The 20,406-nt window shown below is 41.2% G+C and overlaps 1 protein-coding gene across 2 annotated transcripts in view; it reads right to left on the bottom strand.

The window, feature by feature from the left end:
• Positions 1-4,080: 4,080 nt before the first annotated feature.
• The window catches only part of IP6K2 (inositol hexakisphosphate kinase 2), a 64,192-nt gene continuing 47,866 nt past the window's right edge, over positions 4,081-20,406 (bottom strand). For both annotated transcript variants that reach the window (XM_077451688.1, XM_077451689.1), the window contains 5 exons: positions 18,550-18,836; positions 16,187-16,412; positions 13,940-14,112; positions 12,008-12,183; positions 4,081-7,612 (listed from right to left, as the gene is read on the bottom strand). In XM_077451688.1, coding sequence (XP_077307814.1) covers positions 7,100-7,612; positions 12,008-12,183; positions 13,940-14,112; positions 16,187-16,412; positions 18,550-18,751 — 1,290 coding nt within the window. In that variant the 5' untranslated portion in view covers positions 18,752-18,836 and the 3' untranslated portion in view covers positions 4,081-7,099. The remainder of the gene's footprint in view (positions 7,613-12,007; positions 12,184-13,939; positions 14,113-16,186; positions 16,413-18,549; positions 18,837-20,406) is intronic.

Genomic DNA, 20,406 nt, shown 5'->3' with positions numbered 1-20,406 from the left:
CCGTCACCGATTACAAAATTCGAATGTTTATATGTCAGCCCTAAAAGCGTTAATAATGCAGCGGTGGCGCACGTGCACGACCCCAACCCATTCTGAAAGCACTGAAGGCCCAACATGTACGCATCAACGGTGTACATTCGGGCAGCGCTGCTGCTGGACACGTTTTACTAATATTCCCATGACGACCCTGAGCAGTGGCACCAACAGGGTTCATTTATGGTGTATGCCTGTAAACCAACTTTTTCATGCCCACAGCATACACCCACTGCACATGCGAGAGCTGTGTTGTGCTTTGCGAACGCTCATGCAGTCTCCTTCGGGCAAAGAGAAAGGGGCTGAACCTTCACTGGAATCAACCTAAGCGATCCGAGTGGAAGTGGGAATGGGCACTTATCAAAACTAGGTACCTGCTCCTCTCCCTCCCAAAAAGTAATTTTCCAAATGAAATAGAAGAGGAGAGTAGGAGAAGGACATAAAGCAGAACTTCCCATTTTGGGGGACGTTCTGCTTTAATATCCCGGTGGAGCTCTGCATCTTCGTGTATTAACTTCCCTCCTGCCTGCTTAGCGAACTATGAGACTGGATTCACACAACCCATTTCTGATCCAATGGCCGTTCAGGTGACAAAGCAAAAATCAAAGGGGGGGGGAGTTATCAGGGATAACTAGCTGAGCAGAATTAGGCTTCACATACACTTGGCCGTCATTTACCGGGGCTGCAGGAAATCGCGGCAATTTTACTGTGGTTTTGCGTTTTCCCATGGCTGACGATCAAATGTTCCTATCCTGAACGCAATTTTCCCTCGTTAAGGATAGGGCGGTTGAACCTCACCAGCTCCTAAACTCTGCTAAAAGCCTATGTCTACATGTCGAATTGAGTTTAGGAGCTTTGGCAAAAAAAAAAAAAAACGCCAAAATCTGCTAATGTACACGAAGCCTTAGCCCTTGTACACACGGTCGGAGATTCCGTCGGAATGTGTCCTATCGGACCGTTTTGTCGGATATTCCGACTGTGTGTGGTCTCCATCGGACTGTTTCCGTCAGAATATCCGTCGGACCAAATTTTCCAACTTGCTGGAAATATTTTCCGACAAACTGGGCCGATCGGACATACCCTGATCATGTGTAGAGAATTCCGATCGGACAAAGTGCCACGCATGCTCAGATCAAATTCCTACATCAAAGCTATTGGCTACTAGCCTGAACGTAGTCCCATCGTAACGAAATTACGTCATCACGTTCTGAAAGATCGGATTTTTCGACAACTTTGTCCGACCGTGTGTATGCAAGTTTCGGACAAAATCCGACGGATTTGGTTGTCGGAATCTCCGACCCGTGTGTACAAGGGCTTAAAGTATTCATATAGTAAATTCAGTTTAAAATTTTTGGATGGAGTAGGGCAGAGTTAACACCCTTGGTAGGTTTTTATTGCCATTTGTGTCCCCGGCAGGTATTTTCAGCTTGTTTATTTGTCTTGCTAATACCACGTACACACGACTGGACTTTCTGGCAGACTAGGTCCGACGGAATCAGTCAATCAGACAATCCGATCACATGTGGGCTAATCCAATCGTTTTTCACATAAAAAAAAAAAAAAAAAAAAAAAAAAAATCAGACGGACCTAGAAACAGAACATGTTTTAAATCTGACGGACTCAATTCCTATCGGGAAAACCGTTCGTCTGTATGCTGGTCCGACGGACCAAATACGACGCAAGAGAAGATATTGGCTATTGAACTTCCTTTTTAGTCCTGTCTTACGTCATCATGTTCAAAACAAACAGACTTTCGAATGGACTTAGTCCGTTCCTGTGTGGCCAAGTCCGTTTGTTCGGGAAGGTCCGTCGGAACTCCGCCGAAAGTCCGTCGGTCCACGCGGCATAAGGCCTCATGTACACTGCTGCTGGTAAATGGATGTTTAGGAGCAGTTGGGCATTTTATTCAACTTCTCCTCTATGCTCTCTTATCAGTACATGTACACAGGGTCGTTTATAGCCATTTGTAAGCAGTTTAGTCTGGAGGCTTTTTTTTTGGAACGCAAAAAAAATGGGTTCAGAAGCTGTGTTTAGAGGCATTTCAAGCGTCAAATACGGTAACTCGTGTTTAGTTTACAGGCGTTTTTTTTCATTTTTGCCAAGTTACTATCTGTCAAGTTTAATCGTTCAGGAGAGGTTGTCAAAACATCCCGTGTACATGAAGCCACCGAGACATAAATTGATAAGAAATCCAAACTTTACCAGTTGTGATCAGAACGGGAAGAGTTTGTTTTCCAATGGGGGACACCTGCTCCGGGGACAACTCTCCAAGAGAGGAAATCCCTTCACCTTGTAATGATTACTTATCAGCTCATGTGGTATCTCTGGGACAGATAGTGAAGGAAGATCTACCCAACAGGATACAAACATGAAATAACAAACTGTGATAGGGGTTTAACCCTTCCCTACATGCATGTTAAGGGCTCCTGCACACCATGTGGAGTGACCTGCATTGATCTGCGCAGATCAACTCAGGCTCCCTGCAAGGGCAGATAGAAACCGATTGTTTTCTAGGTGCCATGTTCACACCATAATGTTGTGTTGAAGTTGTTTGCAGTGCACCTTACGTCAGCTCCACTATGGTGTATGAAAGAAAATTCTGGTGTGAAAGAGCCCTATTCCTTTGCCCAATAAAACAGTTCACATATACACTGATCACCCATAACATGACCACCTGACTAATATTTAGTAGGTCCCCCTTTTTGCCATCAAAACAGAACCGACTTGTTGAGGCATGGTTGCCACTAGACCTCAGAAGGTATAAGTGGTATCCGGCAACCAAGTCATCAGTAGCAGATCCTTTAAGTTGCAAGGTGGAACCTCCATAGATCAGACTAGTTTTTCAAGCACATCCCACAGTTGCTCGATTGTATTGAGATCTGGAGAATTTGGAGCCAAAATCAACACCTTGAAGACACCTTCTTCCATTGCTCTGCAGTCCAGTTCTGACGCCAACATGCCAATGGTAGGCAATTTTGGCTGAGGATATGGATCAGCATGGGCACCTTGACCTCTCTTGCAACCACGTAGCTCCATACACTGCAAACTGGCACTGTGTGACTATCAACTTTGTATTGGAACCAGCATTAACTTTAATTTAAGCTACAGAAGCTCCTCTATTGCAGGGATATGCAATTAACGGACCTCCAGCTGTTGCAGAACTACAAGTCCCATGAGGCATAGCAAGACTCCGACAGCCACAAGCATGACACCCAGAGACACCTGCTAATTGCACATCCCTGCTCTATTGGATCGGACTACACAGGCCAGCCTTCGTTCCTCCCATGAATCAATGAGCCTCAGTTGCCCAGAACCCTAGTCACCAGCGCTCCTTCCTTGTACCACTCTTGGTCGGTTTTAACCACTGCAGGCCGGGAACATTCCTTAAGAGCTGTAGTTTTGGAGTTGCTCTGACCCAGTTGTCTACCCATTACAATTTGGCCCTCGTCAAAGACACTCAAATCTACACTTTCCCATTTTTTTTCTGCTTCCACCACATCAACTTTAGGGACAACATGATGTTCACTTGCTGCCTAATATATCCCACCCACTTTCAGGTGCCATTGTCATAAAATAATCAATGTTATCCACTTTACCTGACAGTGGTTATAGTGTTATGGACAATCAGTGTATGTCTTGTGTGTGTTTGTATTTAATATATAAATATATATATAGATAGTGACTTAAAGCACAAGTAAACCCATCAATGTGATAGTTTCAAAAAATAGTTAACATTCCCAGCATGCTGGAAATGCTGTCACATTTGCTTGTGCTCTCAACCAAACTGTCAAGTCAAATCATCCAAGGGCTGGTGTCATAACAGATCACATGTGCCGCATCATGGAAGTTGGATTAAACAGAGGCCAAGATGGCAGCCTTCTTGGCTGAAAACGATAGGAGGGTTTGCTTCCACTTTAAGTTTCTGGCTAAATGGCAGATCTGAAAAGTTCTCATGACCCCAAAAATAAAACATGAACAGAAAACCATGTAGTCAAATTTAGAAAAAGTGTGTAATAGAACAGAAAACACAACCTCTACAAAGACAAGTTACAAGTCATAGAAGATATTTATTTACTATTCCATGAACACAAAAGAGCATCCATTGCTCACTGATTAACAACAACGGGTCTCTCCCAACAGCATTCCCTGAAGACCGAAATAGAGAAAGAACGTACCAACTTCACGCAAACATCTGAGGAAGCCATTTAGAAAGGAAAACAATATTCCTGGGAAGGCAGCCCATAGCTGTGCCAGGAACCTGTGACATCACAGAGGGCTTAGGCCGCGTTCTCAAGAAAATTGTCCCAGCCCACAAAATGCGAACCCACCTCCTCCTCTCCAGGCAGCAAAGGTTTTGAACCTCCCGTATATTGCGGCTGTAGTGTTTGAATGGTTGTCATGGAAGTTACTGTTAAACAACAACAGCTGTTCAAGCTCTCCAACTTCTCTTATTCTTGTCTTCGGGAACTGCGATTGTGCTCGCTGGTAACAACATCGGATGGTGACAAGCTACGTTCCCAAAACATATTGCTTATAAAACCTTTATGCAAACCCAGCTCTGGAATCGTGACACGCCTAGGGATAATTACCACCTTTTTTTTTATTTTATTTTTTACAAGGCATGATGGTCAAAGTCCCTACATTTTGCAAACTCCACAGGAGCTTCACCATCAAGCAAAGAAATGATCCAATTTGTCTTTAACCAAAACTGAACCATATGTATTACAGCAATATATATATATAGATATAAACAAAAACACAAATTGGCAGAACTAAACCCGGTCTTTAACAGATGGCTCTTTAACAGAAAACACCCTTAGAGTGCCATTGATGCTTTAAAGTGCATCTAAACCCAAAAAGTAAAAATACAACACACTGCAGCTTACCAGTCCTTAGATGTGGGGGGGGGCTTCATTAGTTTTCTTTGTGTCAGGCTAAGAATATTTTCTGCATGTACAGATCTTGTTCGAAAACCCAGTGCTCTTGTAGCTTCCCGTGTACGGATCTGAAATCTCACACAATGTTAGCCTTCCGCCCTGGTTCACACTGCTGAGATTTATCATGCAACTTGCAACACAAAAGTTGCATGACAAGCCAAAACACATTCAGTTTAACGCATGGCCTCTCAATCAATGCGACTCAAGTTGCAAGGACCAAAAAAAAAAAAGGTTCCTGCAACTCTGGTGTGACTTGTGTCATGGACTGCAATAGCAGATCACAAAAGTCATTTGACTTGGGGGGGTCGCAGCAGTGTGAACCGAGGCTCCAAGCTATCTTCTGTGTCCTACAGAACTACTCATTCCTACGATAAGGAGATGAGGAAAAGGGGAGCGGGTTGTATTCCAAATAAGAGGAGTAGTCTAGGGCGACTACACTGCTCCTTTATAAAAGGACAGCAATTGAGCGTTGTCACCCTAGGACATGAAATGTATGACTGTCCGGATTACCAGGTGAAAATTAGGAGGAAAAAAACAAAACCAGTCACCTGACCTAAGGAGCGGTAAGCTGCCATATAATACATTTTTGTTTTTGGGCTTAGGCACGCTTTAAGTATACCTAGGCCTATTAACATGCAAGGTGCCGTTTTTTTTTTTTCTGGGAGCTTTGAACGTTGAAATAGCGCCATCACTTTAGGGTGGTAAATGTCTGAAAAAGCCTTCTTTCATAGATCTGCACCCAGCACACAATCACATTAATATTTCAGAAAAACAGAAACTTCTTGATGAAGGTGCAGCAGCTTTGGGCAGTTCTTCTTTCAGGCATTTTCAATTGCAAAAACCCTTTTGATGATGGGGCCAGTTCACAAAACAAAAAAAAAAAAATGGCGACCTCCCATGTATATGAAGCACCTGATCACTTAAAAAAAAAAAAAAAAAAAAAAAAAAAAAGGAACCTGTCACCAAAAACAAGATACTTGTGTTAAAAGCCTCATATGGACGCTGCCGGATTTTGATTGGCCCGTAGCATTTGAAGCGACACGTATTCATCCCCGACGGGAAAGACATCTCTTGTCTTGAGCTAGAATCTGGCATACAGCATAGCAGCTTCCATTGGTGGCTTTTCACACAGCTATCTTGGCAATTCCTATTAAAGCATAGATACCCGTTCTGTCAGCAAAGCATGTAATTTTCTTCTTTTTTTGTTATAATTTTATGCTGATCCCCTTAACAAACATATCACAAAATAGTATTTGGTTTAATGATCTCTTCAAAGAAGCAAAAAAAAATAATAATAAAATAAAAGTGCAAATGACATGGAACGCAATTGTGGTAAACTTCAAGGCTTGATCGGAGGAACATATCAATTCGATTCACACAAAAAGCCGGCCCCTTGGCCCGGAACGGTTGGCATTTCGTATTAGCGTGTGATTCAAAGGCACATATGTTCATGAAGTTACATCATGTTCCACTGCTATTGTAACTTGGGCTCGGGGCCCAATAAATAGAAATATTAGATTACAATGCTAGACCAGGCAATAATATCCAACACAGATTCATTATTATTATTTTTTTTTTTTTTTGTGTTTTCATTAGCTTTCTGTATGCAATAATGGATAATCTGGCATATAAAATGTAGTTCAGGCAAACGTTATAGCCTCAGGTATGTAACAGAGGGCCAAGCTTAATGTTAAATAGAGTCCATTTGATTTCCACGGCTGGTGGCTGCAACACAACAAAAACTAAAATAAGGGTGAAGGGGGAGGGTAGACAAAAAAAAAAATAGGGGGGGAGGAGAGGAGAAAAAAAAAAAAAAAGCAAGTTTATTGAAAAAAAAAATATATATATATACACACAGGTGTAACAGAGGTATTTGAATCATCAAATATGGAATGTTTTTAGAAATATTTAAAATAAATAAGTATAACAATATTAACCGGTGCTCTGTCCAGCACAGCTAAGTAAATGCCCTCTTGTTTTTTTATTTTTTTTTATTTTTGGACAAGTCTTCTCACGGGTCACACCCGTGGAACCCTGTCATGATTTCAACCACCACATAGTGGCCGTCGTTTTGGAATCAACAGTTAGTTATAATAGTGCTTCAGTACGAAACGTAGTTTCTTCAGTCCTCATTCTCCATTTTCATCTCTTATTTCTTTAATAATGGCTATTAAATTTTGGAGTCCGAAAATGTAGCCGGTGTCTAAGCCTTCGTGTACAACGCTGTCCTCCCTGTAAAATTTGCAGGTGGTGTGCGCAAAGTCTATCATCCGCACGTCGACCGTGCTGGCGCTGTGTTTATTACTAGAAGGTTTGTAGGCGTAGGCCCCCGCCGATTCGTCCGAAGACTCCTCTGACAAGTCCCCCAGATCTTCGGGGTCTGAGTCCATGGAAACTTCCTGCAACTCCTTCCCATCATAGATGATGAGCAAGGAGCTGGAATAAAACCGGTAAGACTCCTGTTTTTCTAAAACCATTTTGAGTTCTGTCAGTTTTTTAAGGACGGGGTCTATCAGTTCTCGCCGTAGGATTTTGCCATTGTGAAAAAACTGGTAAAGTGCTTCTTTGAAACCCTGAACCGAAAGCTTCCTGCCGTGGTATTTGTTCATAAACATTAATTGCCCCGTACCAGCTTGATAGACCTGAAAAGGAAAGCGGGAGAACAAGGTCATTAGTTGGGCTATTTGGACTATTCAAAGTGCACTAAAACCAATCTAAGTAACATTTCATGACAATTGTGTTTTCCATAATATAATTCTCAAACTGCTCCTTTTTAGCCTCAGGTAAAGCCAAACTAAACCCTCCCATTGTTTTCAGCCCAAGGCAGCTGCTCTCGTGGCCTCTGTTTGATCTTCATCTGTCATGGTGCTGCACATGTGATCAGTTATGACTCCAGCCATTTGATGGTTTCACAGTTTAGTTGAAAGCACAACCAATGTGACAGCCCCAGGAATGTGGCCAATTTTATTTTTTTAAACTGTTAAATCGTGTTTTGCTTTAATGTAGTATCTGGCAATCCTGCCCTTTGTGTATTATATTCAATCCTGCCCTTTGAGTATTGTGTATTTATTTCCTCTGGTGAGCCAACAATGCTATCCAACCTCTATTGAAAAGGATGATCCCATCCAGCGTTGTCGGCAACCCAACACTTTTCTGCTTTATTAGTATGCAAATCCTCTGCTCAGGTCTCACTATGCATGTGCTGCCTGGGCGTACTCTGGGCCTGCTCTCTGCTCAGAATCACGCACCTCCTCAGGTACATACAGCGCCTCCCCTCCTCTGCTGGCCCTTTAACCATTTGCCTGCTGGGCACTTTCACCCCCTTCTTGCCTATGCCAATTTTCAGCACCGTCACACTTTGAATGACAATTGCCTGGTCATGCAACACTGTACCCATATGACATTTGTGTTTTTTTTTTTTTAAGGCAGAGCTTTCTTTTGGTGGTATTTAATGACCACCGGGTTTATTTTTTGCCCAAACGAAAAAAGATTTAACATTTAAAAAAATAAAATAAAAAAGGGACGAGGTTTTTCTTCATTCCTGCAAAAACTTAAAATATTATAATATATATATTTTGCAAATAAGTAATTTTTCTCCTTCACTGATGTGCGTTGAAGAGGTGGCACTGATAGGCAGCAGGCACATGGGGGGGTGGGCGTGGAGCCAGGAGCACCGACAAGGAACCCGAGAACAGGTGGATTGGAACTGCTCTCTGCAAAACCACACAGCAGGCCAGTATAACCTGTTTATTATTTTAACGAGGGGGGGGGGGGGGGGGGGTGTGGGAACAAAAAAAAAAACACACACACACACACACAGCTTTACAATCACCAACATGTACCTAAACTCAAGCGCTACAATTTCATATAAGCTTTACCATGTTGATGTAATTTCAGATGTCACTTTACTATTCTTTAAAATAATATGTGGTGATCCTGCCATGAGGGTTCCTGTTCAGTCACTTCCTACCAATGGGTGACAACAGTTCTCCTCTTATCTCTCTGTCAAACATACAATAGACAAAGACTACAGGGAGCCATGCCAAGGCATGTTGTGCAAGCACGGTCTTGTATTACTAGAAGAAAACCAGTTCAGAGCCATGATGTGCAGCTGTCACTGGAGTGCATATAAAAGAAGTGTCTGAAAAAGTCTGGAGGAGATGGGCACCACTGACATAGCAAAAGAAGGAACAGTTGTAGAGACCGTATGAAAAAACAAAAAGGCAATTATGACACATGGTTGCTTTAGCCAACTAATTTGTCATACAGTTAGTGCAATCGCTCACTTTCCAAAGGAACCGGTCTAGAAAAAAAAATATAAATATATATGACAGCTGCCACCGCTGACATTTAAATTATGCTAACTCTGGGGCCGTCATCCTCCTAGTAATATTGCAGCAGAGGAGGAGGTGGTTTCATTTCTATGTGTTCTTTAGTGAGAGGCAGATAATAGTCTAAAGAGCCAAAACAAACCCAGGTTACTCAATACATGGGAACATTTTGTAACCGGCGCTAACCGTTTCCCAAACTGTTATATTAAATATGAAACAAGGAGGCCAGTCGGTGTTTACACAGGGCTTAGACAATTCCACTCAGTGGAGTCTGCTATTCTCCAGCCTGTCATCACCGGAGCACAATGTCCAAACACAACCAGTCATTTTGCTGTGATGTCCTCCCATCGGATGAGAAGAGTTATAATCAAACCCTTTCATGTGGCGGGATCAAATCATTCTGCTCCTAATGAGATATAAACAGGGTGCCTACCTCGGCTTTCCACTTACTAACTGGCTTAAAAGGAAATACAAATAGATTTACTTCATGTAAAAAAAAAAAAAAAAAAAACAGCTATAATTTCCCACCAGGCTTGAATATGGACATTACTAAGGCAATAAAAAAAACAAAAAACAAATACAATTCCCACGCATTCCACAAAGGCCGTTCATACAATGATAATCACCACCGTCATCTAGATTGGCTGTACAACTCCCCCCCCCCCCCCCACGCGTCTTACTCTGGAAATACCACTTCCCTCCTTTTAAAAAAAAACACATGGGGGCATATAAAGCAGTGAATGTGACATTCAAACAGTCAGTGAAGGTGACCTGTACATTGAATTGATACTACACACGTGCTGTAGAATTTACATTGTCCCTTCTACGTCTGTATATGGATGAAGGCACTGTCATTATTTTAATAAAAAATAATCTAAGTACGTTTTTCCTAATCGATATACAGCTGTCACATGACCCAGCTCTGTCCCAGCCTGTCTGCAGGGAAATATAAGCAAAAGGAGATTCAAGTCCTCTGCTGCTGGTCACATGTTCAGCAAAAAAAAAACTGCCTTTGAAAATAATTCAGATGAATAAACAGTTTTAAATCATCATAAGAATATAAATGTGAAATCAGATCTTTATTATTTTCGGCACTAACATGGTGTGGGTGAATTTCTGCAAGTCACAAGCTGTGTGACCCCCCCCCCCCCTCCCCTTTTCAGCCTGTCTTGGACTACAAGGGAGGGGAAACCTCCATCAATCTACATGCAATAGCCTGCCCCCATTGTGTTTAGCTGGTTAGTGGGCATGGAGGAGGAGGAGGGAGGGAGGGAGGGAGTGGGCTGTCATTCATCACTATGTATAGACCCACATGTGTGACACTATAGTCACATGGGCTACTCAGATGTGATAGGGAGGAAATGCTCAGCATAGAAACTCACTGAAAACTGAGCATGGGCAGAGTTACCACTGCAGCTGTGAAATCCCTAGCTGAATTGGGGACATGGACAGAATGGGGAAATGGAGAGCCACAGGATCAACCAGTTATTTTTTGAAGAATAAAGAAAACTAATCTCAGAACGATTGAGTATGTATTGATCATTTTTTTTATGATGTTGGTTTAGTGACACTTTAAAAAACATGCACCAGGAAGATTCACATGTAATTAAGGTTTGGTGAATGTGACTTTCACTGCTTTATAAATATAAGCCATATATTTTATGGGGCTGCCATGTGTCCGATATGCATGTGGAATAGTAACAAAGCAATACAAAAACCTACAAATTTTCTATACTTTTCTCACTGTACTAGAAAATGTGTTTTTGTTGATGCCTTTGTACCTACCTGCAGAAAAAAACAAAACCAAAAAAAAAAAACTGTTCTAACCCTTACCTACTCAATCCAGTTAAAAAGCTTTGGCTGGAGTTAGGACACAAATGGGACTGCCTCTATGTGAATGCATGGAACACCTTGCATGGGTGTCCGGTTAAAGCGAACCTTCAGTAATTTTTTTCATTTTTCCCATCTATTAAATCTTCTGCCCTTGTTGTTGTTATTTTAATTTTGGATAGTAAAACATTTTTCTCTGCCAGTAAATAGCTTATACAGCCCACTTCCTGTTTCTTGTCTGGTCATTAGCCTAGGCTTATGACATCATGCCAATGAAAGCTACATAGCTGGGAGGTGTGTGTCTGTGTAAATCCAGGAAGTGAACAGGCAGCAGATTCAGCTGCCCACAGTTAAAATGGGGGCAGCCAGACTCAGTGGAGGGAGATTTCTGCAGTATATTTGGCAAGTACAGAATCACTGTATATATAAAATAATATGCAAAGTGGTTGGAGGGAAGCTTTAGAATGGCAAATATGTTTTTTATTACAAATTATATGAGCAGACTGCAGTTCCTCTTTAAGTACACCCGTATGAACAAAGCCTTTATAGTTTGTTTGCTGAGCAATCACTGATGGTGGTATGTAGATAGGTACCTTAAACACAAGGATCAGCAACTTGCTAACAAGTAGCAAGGGCAATGTTCAAATGTCCCTAGTGTAATGTACATCAGGGGATATAAAAATAATTAAAATACAAATCATATCATGAACTATGGATTAAGCCAATGAAAAATCCCAGCATACTCTGTGGTCAGCTTGGGGAGCATAGAAAGCTGCTTCTATAGCACTGGTAGCCCCCGACTAGCAATATGGTAGAACAGGCAGTCTTGTCTTTATGTGAACAATGTAACCCCGTTTTTTTTTTTTGCAAACTCACCTGCATCCCGCAAACACGGACCCCAATTATTGCAGATGTGCTTTGCTGACACTTCTGGATCTGGTTAGCTTTTTTCTCCTCCGATGCATCGTCCCCATGCTGTCGCGTGCCCATCTTTAGGTCAAGGACGCATGGCACTTGATACCGACATGTCAGGTTTTCCAATAGGATGAATTCTATTTAGTTAAGGAACATACACAACTTTTTATCATGCCTATCTAAAGGTCTTTTTATCATAACCAATACTACAAATTCCTTCTGCAAGCCCTGCTGGAGCAGAGCGAGCCCGAGTTAGATACTTCTAAAGCAATATATTCTAGATAAAAGATCAATTAAAAACACATTTGTTGGGTACAGATTCCTTCCGCTAAAAAGCAAATAGAAAAAAAAAAAAAGAAGTGATCAAAGAAAACCTTTTATATGGCAATAATGCAGATTACTGATTCTGAGTGTGCATACAAAGACGCATTTGTTCTCGGGTTGGAAATAAATCTGGCTATTATAGGAACAGTAAACAACAAAGCCTTTTATATCCCAGAGTTACAACACTTTCAAAAAGAGATTAGTAACTTCCACTCTATGAATTTTATGCCAGAAGATGATCTGTTGGCAAATGGCTCCTGCTGCAGCTTTGTGTATGTCCAGACAAGACTCAGACCCATGTCACCTGTCAATGGTATTACAGAAGATGGAACCTCAAAGTTACAGAAAGACACAGACATCTTAGTACAAGACGAGAACATTTGGAAGTGACACGAGGCATTTAGATTTAATCAGCTTTCACTTCCCAGTACAAGTCTAATCACCAGACTGCTTAAGATATGATAAACAGAGATTAAAATGACTAGAGTCACCTTTGCTGAAGGGTGCAAACTCTGCTACGTGCAAGACAGCGAGTGAGCCGTGACAGGGTGCAAAAGGCGGGGAAAGCTGGCGGATCAGCAAGTAGTCAAATCAATTAACGGGAACGCTCTCAGGTATTGCAAAAAGCAATATGAAAACAACATGCACTATACTTCCACTGCTCTTCAGCGGCCACAGTCAAGATACAAAATACACGTCACTACACACACACACACACTCATTCAGTTTTTACTCCGAATGACATACATGAGGTATTTATACTTGGACAACAATGGAATGAAATGTTGCAGAAACCTCCAAACACAAAAGAAGCCTCCATATTGCTACGACTAACAGACTGAAAAAAAAACACAATCGGTGCTTTTCTATACAGAAAGTTGTGCTCCATCCCAAGCATGTTTAAAAGGCGAAGTACAGCCAAAGCTGGTTTGCCTGTACTTCTGTGGATCACAGGAATGGAGTTCAATCTGCACTCCTGTGACCCGTTTTCAGCAGACAGAGGGCTGAAGCCCCCTGTTGGCTGATGCCACAGAGCCAGTCCAGACTGGGGCAAGATCGCGACAGTATGATCATATCGTGATCCACCCACAACCCGAGCCGCTGAAAGCGGTGACTGAAAGTCACCAGCTCTCTGATCAGAGAGCTCTGGAGTGATCAGTGGCGTTTGATCGCTCAGTTCTCAGTTTTAGACCTGGCAAGGGACAGATGAATCATTGGACCTTTGCTGCATCCACCTAGGGAAGTAGGATTCATCAAAAAAAAAAAAAAAAAGAGCCGACAATGCCGCTGCTAAATACAAGGGTAGTGGTTTGGCACTGTCAGCCTAAAAAAGAAGTGCAGTTACTGACAGGATCTCCAGGTAAGAGAAACTTGGAAACAGATTCACAAAAATAGATTTGTTTAGAAAAGTATATACAGTGAGACCTGATGCCAACCATTTATACACTGCGGGTGTGAATAAGAATAATATTTTTAATATGAAGACTGAGCACAAGGGAAAGGGGACACAAGAGTAACCGTAAGAAATTGGTTCACACTCTGTAAGTGGCCATTAGTAGAAAAGGATACTGTATTGGTTCCTGTGTTTGGCGTTTTCCTTCATTCGCTGGAGCTGTTGCTGGTGGCATTTCATACTCCAAGGATTGTGCTTAAATTGCGAACCAACATTCCCTTTCTTCTCCACACTATAATACAAGACTTCAGATTTCTTTAACCATTCAAACTCTTCTTCTAGCATGTGGCTGTAAAAAAAAGAAAAAAAACAGACATTTGTAGGATATAGTCACAAGTTATTTTTGGCCATTAGCCTGGTTCATAAAATGCAACAATAACAAGTAATGTGCCACATACAAAAACTTTAAGTTTGGTCTTGTTAAGAGCAGAAATAGATTATTACTCTAGCTGTATCTTAGCTATAAGTCTCCAAGAGATGTCTGAAGACCGTTGACAGGAAGGTTTTCTAGAAACTGAAGATCTACATCACCTGGTGTGCCGGACTAGGAGACCATCTTAACATATACACCACCTGGGGTGTGGGACTACAAAACCATCTAAGCGTAAACATCCCCTGGGGGTTCCGAACCATGTCACTATCTTAACATATACACCACCTGGGGTGCCAGACCATGAAATCACCTTTACATATACACCAGCTGGTATGCTGGATCATGAAACCTTCTTACATGGCCTGGGGTGCCAGACCATGAAACCATCCCAGCATATACAGAGTATCCACAGTGTACTAATCCACAGCAATCAATTACTCATCATTTATAGATCATCTCTGAAACCAAAGCCAACTTGGATTCTAATGAGCACTGCCTTATTTAATCAGAATATATTACACCATTGCTACATAGCTTTGCCTGTAAAGCTGTAACATTCCATTTAGAGGCAAATTAGCACCAGGGTAAGAATTTAGCAACTTTTTACCTACATGCTGTCTCCATTAGATCAGTGGTCTCCAAACTCAAACTGTGATCCATGGGCCAGATGGGAGCCTCTGCTTGCCATTATCCAGCCCTCAGGGCCTATTCCTTCTACTGACACCACAGATGAGGCACCAGTCCCTCCCACTGACACCAAATGGGGCACTATTCCTCCCACTGGCACCAGTGATGGGGCACTATTCCTCCCACTGGCACCAGTGATGGGGCACTATTCCTCCCACTGGCACCAGTGATGGGGCACTATTCCTCCCACTGGCACCAGTGATGGGGCACTATTCCTCCCACTGGCACCAGTGATGGGGCACTATTCCTCCCACTGGCACCAGTGATGGGGCACTATTCCTCCCACTGGCACCAGTGATGGGGCACTATTCCTCCCACTGGCACCAGTGATGGGGCACTTTTCCTCCCACTAACACCAATAGGGCACTATTCCTTCCACTGACAGCGAGGCACTATTCCTTCTCCTACTGACCACAGGTACCATGTAAACGTCTTACTCCCTCTGACCACCAAGCCTGAGGCATGGCCTAATCCCACAGACCACTGGAAATGTTCAGATCCTGCTGGCCATACTCTGGCCCCCTAAAGTCTTAAGGACATCAATCTGGCACTTTAGGAAAGTTTGGAGACCCCCCCAAGTTAGATAATGACAATTCAAGTTATTTTTTTTTTGGTAAACATTAAACCACCTGACTTTTTCTTTTACAAAAACTTGAAGATTTCACTCTACTGGTGAAAGCTTCAAGTTTTGAAGTCTTGCACACCTGCTGTGCCCGTTATAAAGGGACTCAAACTATTCCCTTTGTTATTCTTATTTGACTTGATTAAGGCCTCATGCACACAATACTCCTGTTTGAGCATCTACTTTTTCAGACCTTCTTTTTGTGTATGCAATATCGCGCATATGCAGTTGCACAATTTTCACGCAAATTTGCGCAAAAGCTTGTTCACAGATTGACAATGTCAATAAACAAATCTGTGTGCATTTGCGCGCATGAGGTGTAAAATTACTCACCAAAAATACAGATTTTTCTATTTTTGTTTTGTTTTACTAAACAATACACGGCACTTGTTTACACGCCTGTGTGCATAGGCACATTACAATGAATGGGCTGTATTTTAGCTCAGTGAAAAAAAAAAAAAAAATAAGCTGCACTGAGCATTTTCAAGCTCCAGTGTGTAAGAGGCCTAAGAATGTAACAGGAGGAGCTAAAACACACAAAGGTTGGTGGGGATACCCAAAAATGCCCAATGTGTATAGGAAGCAAGGGGCTGACTAAGCCTACCAAGCAATATCTATAACTAAAATACCATTATTGGGAAAACTCCTCAAAAGCAAAAAAAAACGAAAAAATGGACTCACCTCTTGATTTTCTCCTCCTTCCGGTGCTGTCGAACTCTTTCCTTGGCAAGGTTGTCGTTCTCCAGCAGGAGGGCCTTCTTGTTAGACCACCTGAGCACTTTACTTTTTGGCTCGCTGCAGTCTGAATAGTCTACGTTTTCTAGGTTGTCTTGGTCCCGCTTTAAGGGATAGGCTATTAGGCATAAATTGCCATCTTCGTCCTCTTCGAAGCTTACCGACACCACACCTGCAGGGGCACAGAGGAGGGGACATTTAGAGAACAAAGTGGAAGGTGAAGCTCAGCATGAGAAAAAGTTTTACAATGACAGCGGTTTGTGTCTTACCCAATCCTTAGCACTTATCCTGTCACAGGCCCAACCTGATCTGCCAACCTAGCAGATATCAAAAAGCGGCTAAACACAGAAAAAAAAAAAAACACCCGACACAGAAGAGACAGCATAATTCAAAAAAGGCACAATTGCTGTATGGAAGCATTTCATATTAAAAAAATAAAATAAATACCCCCAACAAAAGCACAACACTGACAAAATAATAACAGGAGACAATTTCCATTTATTAAAATATTTATTGAAGTTAAATAAATATTCTTTTTATTGGTAGCATGTGAAATAAAGATGTAAAACAAACTTTATTTACATCTTGCAGCGAAACACCATGTGTTTCATATGCATTGTAGCAAAGCGAGAATAAAAAAATAAAAAGGCATTCAATGTCACACAACTATGAAGGGATCAAGGCATTAGATTAGGAGATGTGCAAGCGGAGCAAAATAAAAACAGGGGGAAGACACAAACAATACAGCAAGAACTACCTAAAACGCATCTATCCAGAGTCACCATAGCTTATAAACTTTTTTAATAGTATTAGTGAAAAGCGTCTTTATTTATAGTGTTATTAAACTGGGACGCAAACACACAAAGCAAACCTAATATCATCCATGGTGAACTCTTTAAAAAAATAAAAATAATAATAAAAAAAAAAAAAAGCACCTCTTGCTTAGTACAGTCTTTAGTGCACCCTTTTTTTTGTTTTTTAATTTTTTTTTTTTATTTAATAGTCTTTAGGCCATTCAGCTGTTTTCCAGGAGTGCCATAAAAGTCCTCAATAGTCCTGAACTGTCCCTTTATTTTTGGTCCTAGTGTCTGCTGTACTTGCTGTCGCTCGCTTCCCTCAGGGCAGGCGGACCTGGGACTAAACAGGAGAGCTGGGGACAACAGCGGGCTGCTTTCAAGCACAAATGGAAGGGCTAAGGGTAAAAAAATAAAATTGTAGACGGCAGCTAGCAAAACAGCTTTCAGCTTTATCGCCGAGGAAAGTCAGGACTGTGTGGAGCCGTTTGCCTACCCCTCCTCCACCATATCACAAACTAGAACACCAGAAAAAAATAAATAAAAAAAAAAAGCAAAATAAATAGGAAAAAATAAAAAACACAGCTTATAAGATTTTACGGTAACATTTTAAAGTCATGGCTGCTTACCCGTGTGTTTGTTTGCAATAAATAGTTCAGTAACTCCATACCTGTACCACCCTGTTTACCTGTTCGTGTGCCATGTTCAAAATACAGGACTGCACGGCTGGTAAGGACACCCCAGCAGCATTGTGTAGAGAATATAAAAAAAAAAAAATGGCCCATATCCCAAATCTCTGAATCACCTGCAATTAATGTTATTACTCAGGAACAAAGAATACTGACTCTGGAGCGCAAAGCCCTCGTATCGGGAACTCCACTTGTTTACTTGAGGTGACTCACTCCGAGGGAGTTTGCTGCAATCCTTTAATCCAAAAATACATTTTTATTTCCTCTGAAAGGTAAAGTATGTAGAAGGTACAGGAAATACTCAGCCTGTGCAGCTTTCCTTTTTTGGTAATTACCATAACAGTTTAACTAAAACTCAAGTAAATCGAAGTTAAAAAAAAAAAAAAAGAAAAATAATGTGGATTTTTTCCACCTAAAACCAACCTCTTTTCGGCAGCCAGAGAAGAAAAGCAGGAGAATAAATTGGGAGAGAGAAAGAGAAAGGAAACGGGACCAGGTTGTTTTAAAACGCTGGTCTCCTGAGGTTTCACTTACCCACCGAAGTCTAAGGGAGACACAGGGCCGCAAGCACAGCTGTCTAAATTCTAAAGCTTTTAGCCAGCCAAGAGACCCAATCGTAATCTCCAACACACGCATCACAGCCTGTCCCTGACAACAATCAAAATATATGGAAAAAAAAATCATTCCCATAAAACTGCTTCCGTAAAAGAAAGAGCCTTCGGGAGAACAAATCATGGCAAACATAAAACATTTTATACAAGGACAGTGAAAAAAAAAAAAAGGAAATAAAAAAGCGGTGACCCGCCACAAAGAAGTGATGACCTACCTTTGTACTGTGGTGTAAATTTTCGGATTTCGGCAGGGAGCGTTTCGTAAAACAGGTGCTCCCTTTGAATGAGAGGCTTACAGATGGTCTTGTCGTTAAAGCGAAGGACACAAGAATGCCCTCCGACCTGGTGTAAAAAAGGCTCGAGCAGGACTCCCTTTCCGTAGTGCTCCACTTCCATGGCTCCGAATGCTGGGCTCATTGTTACTGCACATTAGAGAGGGCGAGCCGCAAAATAGCTTCTCAGATCTGTCCTCTTTAACGTGGCTTACCCGTTTCGAACGTCTCTGTCAAAACAAATGCAAAAAAGAAAAAAAAAAAAAAAATCCCTTTGTTTAGTCAAATGCGAGATTCAGTCCGTGCGTGAAAATAAATAGCTTTTCATTATTTCCTAAAACATAATCCACGGCATGTCTCTCCTCAGCCAGGAAAAATCCTCAACTGAGCTCCCAGGCTTGCAGCACCGAGACAAATAGAGTGAGGTCACGCAGGAGAAGAAAAACAATCTCGCTGGCTCCTCCTGCGTGACATCCAGCCAATCAGATAGGTGTCTTGGGCAGGCTGGGAGGAGCCCCCCCAAGGCAAGCTGGAGAGACAAAAGAAGGTGGAGAAAAAAAAAAAAAAAATAACACATTGCTGCTCTCAGCTGTTTTTTTTTTCTCCACTTTCTAAAACATTGAATGTTGATGATACAACAGCCAGAGAAACTTAACGCTTGACGGTATTCAGTTATGGGAGACCATGACCTGCATTACAGGGCAGTCTGGGAATAAAGTATAAAATATATATAGATACACACACACAAATTTTTTAATTTTTTTATTAGTATATGATATATTCATTACATTTAAATGGGCTATTTACTGACAAGTACATCACGGTTATTGATCATTTTCAGATCTCTCGCTCATATATATATATATATATATATATATATATATATATATATATATATATATATATATATATATATATATCTCTCTCTCTCTATCTATATACACACACTGAAAATGACAACGATAACCATGACATACTTGTCAGTAAATAGCCCATTTAAATGTAATGACATTAACAAAACAGGCACAATAATTGCTGCTAAACATTGGGAGACCGCTGCCTGCTTTACAGGGTGGCTTGGGAATAAAATATACTATAGAATAAAAAATAAAATAAAAATACAACAGTAGGCATGATATACTTGATAGCCCATTTAAATGTAATAAACATAATGGGCAAAATAATTGCTGCTAAACATTTTTAAACACCAAAAGAAGTAAAAGATTGTTAAAATGATATCTATATCTATATCTATATCTATATCTATATCTATATCTATATATATATATATCTATATATATATATATATATATATATATATATATATCTATATATATCTCTATATATATCTATATATATATCTATATCAAAAAATTATATTTATTAACAGATTTACTAAAACTGGTGCAGCCTGTGCATGGTAGCCAACCCGTTTTTAAACGTCTGCTTGTTCAATTAAGCTTTGACAATAAGTGGCGGTTCACACTTGTGCGCTGCGGATTCCGCACCAAATCCAAAATGCACCCTTCCCTGTTCATGCGAAACCGCTGCGGGGGTGTACATTACATTAAGTTAAAGACACCCTGAAATCGGTTTGCAAAGCGCAGTGCGATTTGCAGAATTGGATCGCATAGTTGTGAACGCTCAATGCGATCCGATTCTGGGGCAGCCAAAAATAGAAAGGGTTCCTGCACATTTTTGGTGTTGTTTGAGTCATACAGAATAATGACTCAAACCGCACTGCTGAAGAATCGCATGTGATTTGTACAGGAATGCAGTGCGATTTCTGTTCAAAAACAC

This window comes from Lithobates pipiens, unplaced genomic scaffold (assembly GCF_037356315.1).
Source record: "Lithobates pipiens isolate NorthernLeopardFrog02 unplaced genomic scaffold, aLitPip1_a1.2 Scaffold_23, whole genome shotgun sequence".
Taxonomy (NCBI): Eukaryota; Metazoa; Chordata; class Amphibia; order Anura; family Ranidae; genus Lithobates; species Lithobates pipiens.
This window is presented reverse-complemented; position numbering and strand designations above follow the sequence as displayed.